The sequence below is a fragment of the Leopardus geoffroyi genome, chromosome A3 (genome assembly GCF_018350155.1).
Source record: "Leopardus geoffroyi isolate Oge1 chromosome A3, O.geoffroyi_Oge1_pat1.0, whole genome shotgun sequence".
NCBI lineage: Eukaryota > Metazoa > Chordata > Mammalia > Carnivora > Felidae > Leopardus > Leopardus geoffroyi.
In genome coordinates, this window is record NC_059336.1 from 116,536,299 (window position 1) to 116,551,063 (window position 14,765).

The following is a 14,765-nucleotide window of genomic DNA, read 5'->3' on the forward strand; positions in this document are numbered from 1 at the left end:
TGACCCCTGGCCTTAGCCATTGCACTCTGGGGGCCTGAAGCCCAATAGAGAGCTGTAGAACCCCTTGCACTGGTTTGTGGGGGTCCGTAAGGATGGTGGAAGAAGCATGGGCTATAGCATTAGGCTAACCTGGTCTGTTGACTGTGGTCTTCTGCCTACTGGCCATGTGGCCACAGTCCAGGTGTCTAATTTCTTTCAGCCTCAATTTCCCTGGCTGTAAAATGAGGACCAATGATACTGCTATTCACAAGGTTGTTGTGGGAAGTGAATGTAATCACTCATTTAAAGTGCTTAGCATAGTGTCTGGTCCAGATGTGCTCAATTCATATTATTAATTTTTTTAAAAAACTGTAATAATCCTCAGTCCTTCCCCCAAGTATACCTGTGGTTTGGGTCATGATGTCTCTTAGCTCCGTTGTCCATCTATAAAACAGAGCTGACATGAGTGTGACATGAGATGGCTTCCTTTTGAAACTTATTAGCAGAGCTCCTGACCCCTTTCAGCGCACATTCCTCGAGCCATTTGTAGAAATTACCAGAAAGATGTATCTGGGCACCAACCAATTCAATTCTGATTTCTTTAGATCAGACATAGGAGTAAAGTAAAAAACCCTTTCTAGGTACTCAGAAGCCAGCACTTCCAACTCAAATCTTTGGTGGTGTTGGTTTTTGTTTGTTTGGTTTTTTTTGTTTTAAGCACTCTCCAGACCTAGCATGGACCCTAACATGGGGCTTGAACTCATGACTGTGAGATCAGGACCTGAACTGAGACCAAGAGTCAGACACTTAACCCACTAAGCCACCCAGGTGCCCTCCATCTTAAATCTTTGGAAGGCAGAGATAAGGATGTTTCTTTCAGGAGGGTGACTGTAGAATGCCCGTCCTTTTTCTAGCTACAAGGCCACATGCTCCCATGGTCAGCTTTACCTAGGTACAGCACCAGCAGATAAAACAGTGGAGGGGCCTGGAAACAAAAGACTGCTGTGTTCACCCAGGATGGTAATTTCCTTAAACCGCGTGAAGAGGAGTTGATACTAACAAGAGGTTGGAGGCGGGAGAATACGGCCCAGTGGAACCACTTCTGGAGGTGATTTGGAAGAAACAACAAAGCAGACAGACTGGAAAAAGCTTTCTGTGCTGCTTCCTGTTCCTCTTTCTCTTCTTCCTCATCTTTCTCTTCACCAAGTCTCTCCAGCTGGCGTAAGAATTATGTTTGAATAGCAAACCAGCTCACTCATGGTGGAGCATGGCCTTTTGATACAGGCAAACCTGGGTTCAGCTCCTGATTCCATCATTTGCCCCTCTGAGCCTCAGTTGTTGCAGCTGTAAAATGGGGGTGATCCTGCTTATCTCTGAGAGTCAACTGCAAATATCACGTGGGATTATGTGGGTTGAGTCCAGCATAAGTGCCTGGCTCCTGGAAGATGCAGCAGAAACCCTAGTCCACCTCCTTCCCTCTTTCCCTCACTCAGGCTTGCTCACATCTATCTCTGAAACAGAGCTGTTCCTTCTTTAACAGAAGAAGGTTTGCCTGCCATAAAACATTAGCAAATAGTGATTGACTTGGGGGTTTTCTGGGAAGAACTGCATAAGAGCATGTAACATGTGTTCATTTGATTTGTAGGTATATTATAATTACTTTTCACCACACAAAACCCACTTGAGGTACAGTTAAGCAAAGGAATAGTGCTGCTTTTGTTCCTTTTCTCTCAACCCTTCTTTCTCTCATGCAAACAAGAACATTAATCCTTTGTGGCTCCCTGGACTGGTGACTGTGGGAAAACCCATCACCTAGCTCTTTTTTTTTTTTTTTTTTTTTTTGGTCCCTGAAATAACATAATTGTCAAAATCTCATAACTTCTCAGTGCAATTTCAACCCTCTCATTGATAAGGCAATAATAACCCAAACAAACAACTTTAGATGAACTAACAAGCCTGAACATAGAGTGGAGGCATTATCTAGATGAAATGAATTGAAGTTCTCTACGAAGTTGTACAAATTCTTATAGGCAGAATAGACTTTGAATAGAGCTATTAGACCAGGCCATTAAGTAGCCTGGCTTCAAGTTAGTCTCCCAGAGATGTTTGGTCTCAAGATTCAGACTTCTTAGATTTGGCTGCCTGGGTAGAAAATATGCACTGAGGTGCTTGGGGTCAATCCAATCTACTAGTGGCTTGGTCTTTTTTCCCTGGTATTCCAGTGGATGACAAGAAAGCCTCTTACACACTTCTCCTATAAGCCATATGAGTGACAGCTAGAAAACACACCTTAAGCACATGGGTCAGTATTCTCTCTGTTTTTATGTTCAGGTCACAGCTCCTCGGAGTCACCGACAAACCTGCCTTCTCCTCCTCCTGATCCTTTTGTATGGAATCTGACCTGGATAATGAAAGATTCCTTCCCTTTCCTGTCTCATCGCAGTCGATACGGTAAGTATATATTTTATAGTCGATGTGTAATCACCATCTCATAATTAAGGAAGCTGTGAGTTTTAGTATCCACTGGCACACATTCCAGCCAGGCCTGGCATCTCCAGACCAACAGGTGCATTCTTTATCCTAGATAAAGCCCATGGCTTTGTTGCTGCCGTATCCCAACCTCCCAGCCTTTGTGGCGTATAGTGTTCCTGACACCCCTGCCCAATCATTAGATGCCACACTTATCTGCATTTTGACTGTGGTTTCTAGACATAGGGCTCTAACTCATGAGTGTTTCTAGCAGTGGTGACCTCTTGAGAAAGGATTGTTGTTATGAAAGTCACAGGTCTTCTGGGGCCCCTCAGGTGACTCCCTGGCATTTGGGCAACTCCTTAAAGTTTCCCAGACATGCTCCTAGATATTAGTTCAACTCATGTGACTCTGCACCCACTTCAGAAGTAAGGAGGCCAGGTCCCGTTCCATTTTCACAGATGTAGAAACTGAGCTTAATAAGATTGTGCAGAGTGGACTCTAACTACAAAGCCAGAATTCTTCCCTTACATTCCCTTTTCCTCCCGGGGGGCCACCTACTCAGCCTGCTACATCCTGTCTTAGGAGGCCATATATGTATGGTATAGGATTCTTCATTCTTTCTCTGTGCTAACAGCTAACATTCTAATAGTTCATAGGAGCTGGGCCTCTGCAGAGGGAAGAGCAGGTTTGGAAAAGAGCTGATGTATTTTCAGGTGGACATTTTTTCTTCTCTTGAACTTCTCTAGAGTGAACCCCATTAGAGCAAGCACTAAGCTGCATTTGTTCCCCACTTTATTATATCACATAGAACATACTCATAAAGGCTTGTGCATGATGAATGAATACAAAAGGCTTCTGGGGATGGAACTTACTCATGAGGTCTGCTTCAATTAAGTATTTATGAACCTGGTATAGCAGTGAGTTCTAGATTCCCTTCTGGGCATATTTACTCATCCTGATACTCGGTCTCTGCCATTGGACCTGAGCTTTTTAAAATGCACCTAACAGAGATCTTCCACTCACTGCTATCCCTCATGCATAAACGCAGCTAGTCTTGGTTCATATTAACTGTACCTTTCATTTCAAACTTAAAAAAATAAATGCATCAAAAACCCTAGGGCAGTTCTAGGATTATACTCTGCTGGGATGTTTCCTGCTGCTTCTAAGCCTCCCTAGTGGGAGAGGAAGATCAGTAGTTGTCAGAAGATTCCAGATAAGAATTACTTCTTGATTTTATTTAAGCCAGACATTGAGTGTCATTTTGTGATAAGGGCAAGTGTCTATAAATAATTGAAATCTGGTCCTTTGTATCGTTATTGCTTTGTAACCAGATTTGTGATACAACCGGTCTTTGGATAACATTTTGAATTTGCTCTCAAAGTCATTCAGTATCTCTGCAGGATGACAACTTTTATAAAATGCAGAATGTCCAAAAAAGGCATTCTACCTCCTGTATGACACAGAGGGCATTGCATTTGTTCTCTGTAGAACATTCAGAAAGAGGTTGCAGGTTGAAAGGAGAAAACCACTGGAGTTTATTAAGCTGCTCCCTACCACTGCTTGGCCCTGATACACCTACTTCCTTCAGGCCTCACCCTTATCTATAAAATGAGGTAGAAAGACATGCTGCCTTGGAGCAAAAGAGTAGATCAGGAGCATTCTCAAGAGCCTTTTCGAACTCTCCTTATGGCCTAGTATCCTCATGAATTGCCTTCTTCTAGGCAAAAGAGAGGACCCAAACCATTGGCCAGACATTGCCCAAATGCTGGATGGAGATGCCAAAGGCAGTGCCATTATTGCTATTGATTACAGGGCGGGAAGAACTGATTCTTGATTGGTGGCTCCTTGACTGAGTGCAGTGGTAATTTCAGAGCCTTTTACCTTACTATATTTAATTCAGCCACAACCTACTTGCCTCCACTATGTACCTGGTCCAGTGCCAGATGGGCAGAGGGGATACAAGTACAAAAATAAGTAAGACTTATTCCTGCTATCTCAAGGCTTATAGGCCAGAGAAATAATTCCAGAGGCAGCTAGGCTTATTGCTACAGCAAGCACCTCTGGGGGGCTGATCCTGGAGCACAGATGTTGAAGACTCATCCAAAACCCATTACAGAGCAAACTGAAGGCCAAGACTCCTGTCCCCTGAAGGATGTTTGTGGGGGCCCAGCCCACATGTCTGTATGAACCAGAGAGGCCAACAGACTCATTGGTGATAAATCTGTACCTTTCAACTGCCGTGAAAGACATTTTAAGAAATGTTAACAACTTCATTAATTTTAAGGCCTCAAACTTGGGCAGAGAAATTTGACTGGAAAATTGCCGCCTGAAGGGATAGTTCTTCAGACAGTGAGAAGTAACCAAGTCTCAGCAAGTCATTGTGGGCGTTTGAGTGGCGGAGTCCCATGCCTGCATTCTGGGGATGAGGCAGGAGGGGATATTCTGGAGGGGGGGCGCACAAAGGGCCAACAAGAGGGGCCGGCAACAACCTATCCACAGGCATCATGACAGACAGCAGCAGGCCGGCCCTCTAGGCAGGCTGTCCGGTCCTGAATTGAATGTGGCTTTCTTTTTACCAGTGTTTTATGAGAAGAGACGAGGTGGAGAGAGGCTAACAAGATTTACTCACCCCCAGCCTGTAATTATCTGCTTGAGGAAAAAGTTTGACCTACCTTTTTGAAGTCTTCCCATATTTCTTCTAATTTACATTGGGCCTTTTATATCGTGTAAAATATATTTTCTTCAGTGGCATTTGGTATCTGATTCCAGCTCTTTCTCGCTTCTTGTCTTGAAGGACTGCAGCCCGCTTGTGTCATCATTGACAAGCAGAGAACTACGCATTCCTCCCCCAAGGCTTGGAAGGGGGGAGGCATCTAAAGAAATACCTTTTTTTCCCCTTTTATCATCACCTCTTATGCCTTAAGATTATTTATAGGCTTGGCTAGAGGACTGGGCTCTTGTTATCCACCCAGATAAAAATCTGTTCCAACTGGTAGCTCCAGGTGCTAAGAGACAGAGGGCACTGGGAGCTATCATCGTGTTGAGTTCTAGAGCCACAGAAGCAGATGGTGTCCTGCCCACTTTAGCTCATGTTTGCCCACGCTGGGTGTGGGAAGAATCAGATCAACATGTAAAATGTAATATAATCAAAGGTTCTGCCCCAGATGAGGAGGAGAAAGAGAATTCCTGTTTATTGAAGAACAAAAATGTTGATACTTTGCAGAACTCTTTCACACCCTTTTTCTCACTTAAGCTTGTTATGAAATTATTTTATATCCCATGGAAATTGAGGGCCAAAGAAGTTTATTAACATGGTCCCATTATGGAGCAGAACAGCAGTTAGAAAAGCTTGAACCCAGATTGTCTGACTCTAAGTTGAGTGCTCTTTCTACTACAACACAAAGTGAATTCACAGATGAAGTCTTCCCTCCACAGAGAAGGCTCTTACTTCCTGGTGTTGGGACTGAATGACTAGTCTGTTACCCAAGAGCTAGGCAGCTATAAAACCAAGACTTGATGTCCCCAAATTGAGACTATTCCAGGCAAGCCAGCTAGTTCATCTCTTCCCAAACAAGGGGCACCTTGGGCAGTCTTGTGTGCCCTACCATAGACTGTGGTCTCTCTTAAGGGTTGAATTGTGTTCCCCCAAAAGAAATATTGAAGTCCTAACCCCTAGTGCCTGTGAATTTGGCCGTATTTGGAAATAGGGTTTTTGCAGAGATCATCAACTTGGGTCCATACTGCATTAGAGTAGGCCTTAATCCAATATAACCAGTGTCCTTCTGAGAAAACAGAGACGCAGACACAGACACACAGGATGGACACCATGTAATGAGGGAGGCAGAGATTACAGTGATGTATCTATAAGCCAAGGAATGCCAAGGATTGGCACCAACCACCAAAACCTGAGAAAAAGGCATGGAACAGATTTTCCCTTAGAGCTGTCAGAGAGAGAATAGCCCTGACAATGCCTTGATTTTGGACTCCTGGTCTCCAGAACTGTGAAAGAATCAATTACTGTTATTTTAAGCCCCCCAGTTTGCTGTACTTTGTTATGACAGTCCTAATAAGGTCATACAGTTCTTTGTCCCTCCACTCCTCCAATGTCTAGAACATTGACTCCTGGAAGAGAAAGATTCCCCTTAATGCCCAACATCAGGCTACAACAAAGCCATTGTTAGACTTTAAATAAAAGTTCTATTAAAACTTTTTATGCTTTCAAGCCCATTGGGACCCATCCAATTTGAGGTCTGGTGCTATTGGAAAGAAAGAAAAATTAGACTTTTTAATTACTTTCCCTACTGCCACTACAGGGGCCACTACTGCGGTCCTGTTAATGTATCAATTTCTTTGATTGAAAAGACTGGGTAAATTAAACATATCTCTTTCTCGAAAAAAAAATCAACCTACCACAGAATTGAAAATGGAAAACAAAAAAGCCCACAAATGCCTTACGGGATTTGCTTCATAGTTCAGGCAGGAAGTCAGTTTGATCACATTTCTGAAATTACATATTTAATGTGGCTGGATGTGATCAGCTATTCCACCCTCAAGTGCCTGGTGTCAGTGAAAAGCAGCTCCCAGTTCCCTTGTGCACCACTGTCAGGGCTGAAAGCTTTGTTCCCCATTCCTCTGCCCTGACAGGCCAGGACTTCTTGTGTTCTCTTTCGACCCTGCTCCATTGAACTGGGAAGTCAAGTTCATTCTTAGTCCATGCTCTTGTATTTTAATCTGTAACATGGTAAGTATAAGCCCTGTGAATGCATTCACCAAAAAAGACTGAGTCCCAAGGGATACAGCAATACTGCTGGTTATATAAAACCAAGAGCAGGGTATATCTCTCACCCTGAGGACTGTTGGCCTGCTAGAGGCCAATGAACCCTATCCATGGAAATTAAATAACAAGCAGATGGCTTAGGTGTTTCAAGAAAAGACTTGTCTAAAATAACCCACTTGATCATATACCCTACCTTTAAAATGAAGATACATAGATCCGCTCAATAAATACCAACAATTTATCTCTATGTTAGTGGCAGATTGGGTAAAGAGAAGCAGAAAAGAAACAAGGCAGATTAAAAGATAAAAGACTGATTGACCAACTGACACAGAGGCAAGAAAAACAAGTTAAAAAAGAGCCATTTAAAGCAATTGTCACAGACATGGGGAAAGGTATTGACAAAAGGGAAAGAAAGAAACAGATGAGGGAACAGAGATAGAGATGCACAGAGAGAAATACAGACAGATTAATGTGGAAAGGATCACTCAGGCCTGTCTGGTCTCCTGTCAATGTGTTCTTTCTCCTGCTAGCATGGTCTTAGCAGTCCTACCTGGGCAGGTGGTTCCCTAATACGCAGTCTAGTCATGGCCTCCCCACTGAGCATTGTTTCTGTATCCCTACCTGCCTGAATCATTTCCCCCTTAGTGTGTCTCTGATGCCACAGGGTATGAGAGAGTGAGTATAAACACGCTTGGAATACCAACTGTATGTTTGGTTCTGCTCTAGGCATAGCAGTGATAAAGACATATAGGACACACTCCCTTCCCTCAAGAACTGTCAAGGAAGAGGTAAGCATGCCTGCGCTATGACAGGTGCAGAAACAGAGACATGCTCAAGGTTCCTGAAATGTAGGGAGAGACGTCCAGTTCTGTGGAGGACTTAAGAAGTTAGATGTCCTGGAGATGGAGATAGCTCGGTTGGGCCTTGGACCCTGAGACCAATGAGAAGGGCATTCCTGGTGCAAAGGCATGTTCAGGAACAGGTCAAGCTCAATACCAGAGGATATGGAGGACCTTGGAGGAAGCAGCAGCAGTGTGCCTGGAGAAAGTTACTTCCAGATGTACTCAGGATTTAGACATGATCCTACATGTGAAGCATAGGTTGGAAATGGAATGGCAGGATGGGAGTCTGGGACAGATTCTGGCTATAAGTTGAGCATGACTTGGTTGTCCATCCAGGAGCGTCCAGCTTGGGTAATTGAGTATTTGGACATTGTGTTAACTGAAACAGGGAGGAGGATAAACAGTTGGCAAGGAGAAATGGTGACCAAGACCTTAAGAGAGGAGAAGGTGGAGAGAGCTATGCTGAGCAAGTTATATTTGAATGTCTTCAGGGACATCCAGGTGAAGACAACAGGTAGAGAGTTGTAAATCTAGGTCTTGGCTTTGGGGAGAGGTGAGATAGAGAGTCATTAGCATAGAGGTTGTGGTTGGGACTGGTAATTGGAGGATGAAGATCCCGGATGTTGGATTTAAGAAGTAAACAGAGGGGCGCCTGGGTGGCTCAGTCGGTTGGGCGTCCGGCTTCGGCTCAGGTCATGATCTTGCAGTCTGTGAGTTCGAGCCCCGCGTCGGGCTCTGGGCTGACGGCTCAGAGCCTGGAGCCTGTTTCAGATTCTGTGTCCCCCTCTCTCTCTGACCCTCCCCCGTTCATGCTCTGTCTCTCTCTGTCTCAGAAATAAATAAACATTAAAAAAAAAAAAAAAAGAAGTAAACAGAGGGGCACTTGGGTGGCTCAGTCGGTTATGCATCCAACTTCAGCTCAGGTCATGATCTCGTGGTTCGTGAGTCCAAGCCCCATGTTGGGCTCTGTGCTGACAGCTCAGAGCCTGGAGCCTACTTCAGATTCTGGGTCTCCCTCTCTCTCTGCCCCTCCCCTGCTTGCACTCTGTCTGTCTCTCTCTCTGTCTCTCTCTGTCTCTCTGTCTCTCTCTCTCAAAAATAAATAGTAAAAATATTAAAAAGAAAAAAGAAGTAAGCAGAAGAAGAGAAGCTTGACACACAGAAATGGAGAAATAGGAAATGTGGGAGGAGAAATAAGAAATGGTATACTCATAGAAACTAAGGTGGTAAAGAATTTTAGGTACAGAAATAATCAGCAGTGTTGAAGCCACCTAGAGATAAAGTGGAACAAGGACTGTAAGAGCCTTTTCTCACCTTGATAAATACTCCTTATGTTTTATATTCTTCCTTTCCCCTGTTTCCTATTTTCTCATTCCATTGTGTCCCCAACTACTTTGTTGTTTTCCTTCCCTTGAACCTGTCTCCTTAGAGCCTACCTGTTCCAGCTTGTAAGGCCCAGCTTAGTCCCTGCTTCTACCGCATTGTTTTCACTGAGTACCCAGACTACACTGATGTCTCTTTCTCCTTGGAATTTTTGTATGGAAAAACTGATGGAACTTTTTGATAACATTGGGTTGGTATAATCCTTCTTCTTGAAATCTGAGAAGATTTTGACTTATATAGGGAATGGTTATTTCTTGAACATCCCAAATTCTCCATGAAACTCCGTTAGATGATGGCCATCATCACAAAACCTGGGGCTTCCCTGAGGCTTCTTATCAATCAGGTAACTTTCCTAGGTTATATTTCATCCCTTCTATGGCCCAAGTAAACCAAGTCAGCTAATAAAGCAATCATGGATGAATCTAATTTGACGAATCTAATTTACCCACTGGAAGACAAAAAATGTGATAAAAATCACTTTTATCTGTTATCCAGGTATGTATGTATGAATGTATGTATATATGTATGTATGTATCTATCCAATCATATATTTACTCATCCAGCGAGTGTCTACAATTTGCCAAGTTCTGTGACCCTGCCCCTCATAGAGATTTTGCCCTAGTTCACTTTTATCATAGGTCCAAGATAGTCCCAAATATCCATCTTAAAGGTCTTTCTTAACTACTTGTATGATTGTTTTGTATATGTGTGCAGACCCCTGGGTCTGATGATCTATCAAACCCAATAGGAAGGTTTGCATGGGAAATAAGACTTTTCAGTTTTAGCAAAGACTTAGTATGTCTGTTAGATAAAGAGAGGTTCTTTTTGGAAACCATCCATTAAGGATTACCACCCAGCAGCTGGTGACCACATTAACCCCAAATTAGAACAGCCCGCAAGGTTGTAGACCTCACTCTGTCCCTGTTTTCTCACCAAGGAAAGTTGTATAATGTCCTTATGAAGTACTTCGTATTTCTGATGTCACACTTTTCAGTGCGACCTATCTTAAGTTATTTGTGGCCCTGAGTCATCATGATTCCGAGACTGTAAGCTCTTAGAGGTCAAGGAATCTACATTTTGTTCCCTTTTGCATTTCCAGTGATTAATCCACTGTTTTGCAGTCAGTTTAGCTCCTGATAAATATACAGTAGATGAAATAGCAACATTTGCTGAACAATCCAGGGGCAAACCAGGAATTTGGGTCTCTCAGTTCCCAACTCAGCTTTTCAGCCCCTGAGGATCTCTGTAAAGGGTAGGGATGTTCCCACAGCCCTCTTATTCCTAAAGTCATATTAACTGGTTTCAGGAAAGACATGTGTCTAGGGGAGAACAGTTCCTTTGGTTTAGTATTAAAAGCTATGACATTAACTACTTTAGGCAGGCTTATTTTTTCTCTATTCAATCTAAAAAAGCATATTCAGCAGACATGAGTGAGCTGCGGAATTTTTGTTTTGACAGCTTTGGGACATCTGAGATATTGTATACAGAGCATTCCCAACCAGCTCAGAAAGATGTGTGTCCAAAACATATGCAGGAAAATGACTGATCAAGAATGAGAAAAATGAGAGGAAATCCTCTTAAAATGAAATGTTTTGTCAAGAGCAACCTCAGATGCAAACATTTATGCCAGAAGAGACCTCAGATTAACAGGACTTTACCCAGTCCACTTGAGTAGATGCCTAGAATAATTTGGTTTGTTAAAAATTGTGAGCTGTCAGGGCCCATATGGTCTAGTCAAATAGCCTCATCTTACAGATGAGTACACTAGGCCCAGAGAGAGGTCAGCAGTCTGCCCAGAGCTAGTGGCAAAGCTGAGATTCAAATCCAGGTCATCTCTTTGGAAAAGCCCACCTTTAACCCTTCCAGTGCAGTAGACGCATGGGCGATGGTTCATATTTTCTCAGTACTTGGGCTGCAAAGCATTTCCTCACACATCACTCCCATTTGTTGCTTTCTCCATCTCATCATTTTAATTCCTTAGGTCTCCACCACTCCAGCGGGTTCATGATGTCGCAAGGGTTACATCAGTATAGGGTCAATACCATCCTGGTGTGGAAGGACCCTCGGCCAGGCCCAGTCTGGTTACCTCACCATCACGTGGAAAGCTTCTTAAAGACAAGATCTGGGGTCCAGGAACAGTAGGACTAGGTTTGGGAACCGTAGCTCTTCCATTCAGCTCCTTGTTGCCTTTAAATGTCCTGTATAACATCCAAGCAAGCTGTCTGCCAGCCTCTCTGTCTGAAAGCAAAGCACAGAATGGTGGGGAAGAAACTCAAGTTGGGATCTGAGATGTGAAATTTGCAGCTCAGATTCCTGTGAGTTTTATTACCTTCAGCCAGTAAACCACTCCCTGATTCTGTTTGTCATCTGAAAAATGGGAATGATTCCTAATTGACAGCATTGCTGTAAGTTCTGTGAGGACAGATTTCCAGATGCTGGAGCACAGGTGTTTCACCTTTGGAAGAGGAATGAGGCCATTCCAGTGAGAGGCCAATAGCCTGCATTTGGGTGGCCTGGCTCTACTTTGCTAGAAAGTTTTTCCTTAAAACTCTTAAAGTCCCTAGTTTTTCCCTCTAGAAACTGAAAGGACTTTATATTTAACCATGATACTCTCCATGCTGGGATTTAATCCTATGTAGCCCAGCTTCAAAATTCATAAAACTACACGAGAATAAGCGATACTAGTTCCCCATCTGCCTGGAGTAACATTATTCCTTCATCTGTTCTTACTAGCTTAAACCTATCCCATGTTAAAATCTTTTCATTCATCAAGATGCAGCCCCAAAATTGCCTCCTCCATGAACCTCAGGTCTTCCCAGGCAGAAAATCTCTCTTGTTCTGTGTCCCCATGGCCTTACCATGTCTGCCAACTGTGAGAGTTAGGTGTGAGAAGTCTATCTCGCCACCCTGGAGTGGGAGTCCCTGAAGGGCACAGGGTCTGTTCTAGGACAGCCTTGTATCTGTGTTCTGAGATTGGCATCGGTTGGGGGAGTGGGGGGAGCCCCATGGTAACCTGCAACATCTAGCAAATCTTCACCATTAGAGACCAGAAAAGTGGGGAGGGTCATTTTTTCATGTTCTGAAGTTGAGACCGTTGATGACCATCAGTCTCTTCTGGTTATCATGGATGCCAGATTGCTCAGAGCTCTTCTCCAACCTTCTGGTTTTAGGGATGATCCTAATATATGGATGTCATGCTGAGCAGTGTACAAACTATTAAGGTTTTGAACATGCTCTGTGGGGTCTGCTTCATTTGGTTAGAGATGATCCTGAAAATCACAAGGAAAGAACTGGACTGGAAAAGTCCAATCTGGGTTCTGGTCTCAGTTCTCTTACTTATCCAGACCCTAGGCTCTGCCACTTTGGCCAAGTCACATGAGCCTTGGTTTTACCATCTGTAAAATGTGGAGGCTGGGCTTGTTTATTTCAGAATGTCTGGGATCTTAATTATTTTCAATTTTCTGTTCTGGGATGAGGAGCAGAGTCCCATTTCTTCTATCTGTAACATTGCACTGGCCAGAAATAAGAGAAATGAGAATTAAGCTTTCTACACATATCTCCCACCATCCTGGGTATGCTTACACACACACCCTCCTTGAGACTGTCTTTTGAGGCTGTGTTTACATAATTGATTGATTGAAGGAGACTTGGCCCTTCTTTGCTGCAGCTTGATTATAAGTGAGCTAAACAGATGTCTTGAATTGGGTGATTGGTTCCCAGATGCATTCCAGGGAGCGAGTTGGTGGGAAGGAAGTGAATGATTTCAGTTCTGGGGCCCCATGACAAATGAATAGTGGTTGTGGGCGGGGCGGGCAAGGGGCTAGGTTTGCTACTTAGTCTTATGAAGTAAGTGGCCAGATGTTGTTGGCAGCTGGTAGATTAATACCAAAGGTAACTGGTGGGCCAAGTGCCCCTTTAGGAGATAACCCAGCAAGAGGGAGTAGAAGCCCCTAATCATGCAAGCCTGGGCTGGAAGTCAGGACTCTTGGGATTCTGCTGGCCAGCTGTTAGAGCCAAGTTAGAAAGCTTGTCTTGGCCATCTGCCCAAAAAGGGAAATTGGTCTTAAAATGGTAGAGATGGAAGAGACCTGAGGATCATTTTATTCCACCACTTAATTTTTCAGATGAGCACACTGAGGCCTGGAGAGGTTAAATGATTTGCCTGAAGTCACACTGCAGAGCCGGGGCTAGAATGCAGCTCCTCTTATTCAAGGTCTAGTGTGACTTCACTTAAAAAAGGAAAGCTAGATCAGTGTGTCAAAAGCAAAGATTGAGTAAGGAGTTTCCACAAAGTTTGACACAGTCAAAGCTTTCTGCCTTCAGTGTTGGACATGGACCCATTTAACTCCCCTCTGCTGTGGCTAACCCCTGGAGACACCTGAAGACCAACAGCAAGGACTGCCAAGTTTAATAATAAACAATGTGCAAGTCACTGCCACACTGGGCGCTTGGTATGTGTATTGTATTTAATCCTCCTCACAATCCCCTGAGGTGGTCCTTGCTTTAATCCCCATTTTACACATGAAAGAATTGAGGTACAGAGAGATTAAATAATTTGCCCCCTGGATATGCAGCGAGTCAAGTGACTGAGCCAAGCTTTCACTTTGAACAGTCTGATCCCATGCAGCAGCTAGTTCCTCAATATTCCTCAGACACCCTAGTGCCCCATGCAGTTTTGATATAAAACAGAGCAAGCTAGGAAGATACCTGTTTTGGTCAGTATCTCCCTGGGTCCTCTGAGGTCAAGTCAGCCCAGCTTATTTCTCAGCTCCTGGTGGTAAATCTGAGGCACAGGCGGCAAAGACGATAAGTAAGATATGCATATATAGTACTTTGTAATTATAAAGCATGTCCACATTCATTACCTTATTTGATCATCATGGCGGGTATTATTATTTTTATCAGCATGATTATTGTGATAAATCTCTCACATTCATACATGAGGAAACCAAGACTCAGGTGGTTAAATGAATTGCCCCAAAGCACAAGGCTGATTAGCCCAGAGCTTGGAAATTTCCAAGAATTGTCTAGTGATCTTTCTCTTTCACTCCCACTGCGTTTCCTCCCTTTGTTCTTATAGCTTCTAGCCTATGCACAGACCTACTCTCTAGCAGGGAGCTTCCAGCAACCATCAAAAAAAACAGCTTGTTGGCAGAAGAGTACATCTAGGATGAGAGAAGCCAGAAAGCCTTATTGGAAGTGATTTGAGCCATTGAATCACTGGGAGATTTTTTTTTTTTTTTTTTTTTTTTTTGAATCACTGGGAGATATTTGAAACCTAGCCATATGTGTTTTTGCTATCTTGTCTCAGA

General features: G+C 43.5%; 1 protein-coding gene across 2 annotated transcripts in view; it reads left to right on the top strand.

The window, feature by feature from the left end:
* The window catches only part of ALK (ALK receptor tyrosine kinase), a 704,322-nt gene that overhangs the window by 229,970 nt on the left and 459,587 nt on the right, over window positions 1-14,765 (top strand). For both annotated transcript variants that reach the window (XM_045447274.1, XM_045447273.1), the window contains exon 2: window positions 2,311-2,430. In XM_045447274.1, the coding sequence (XP_045303230.1) occupies window positions 2,388-2,430 (43 nt within the window). In that variant the 5' untranslated portion in view covers window positions 2,311-2,387. The remainder of the gene's footprint in view (window positions 1-2,310; window positions 2,431-14,765) is intronic.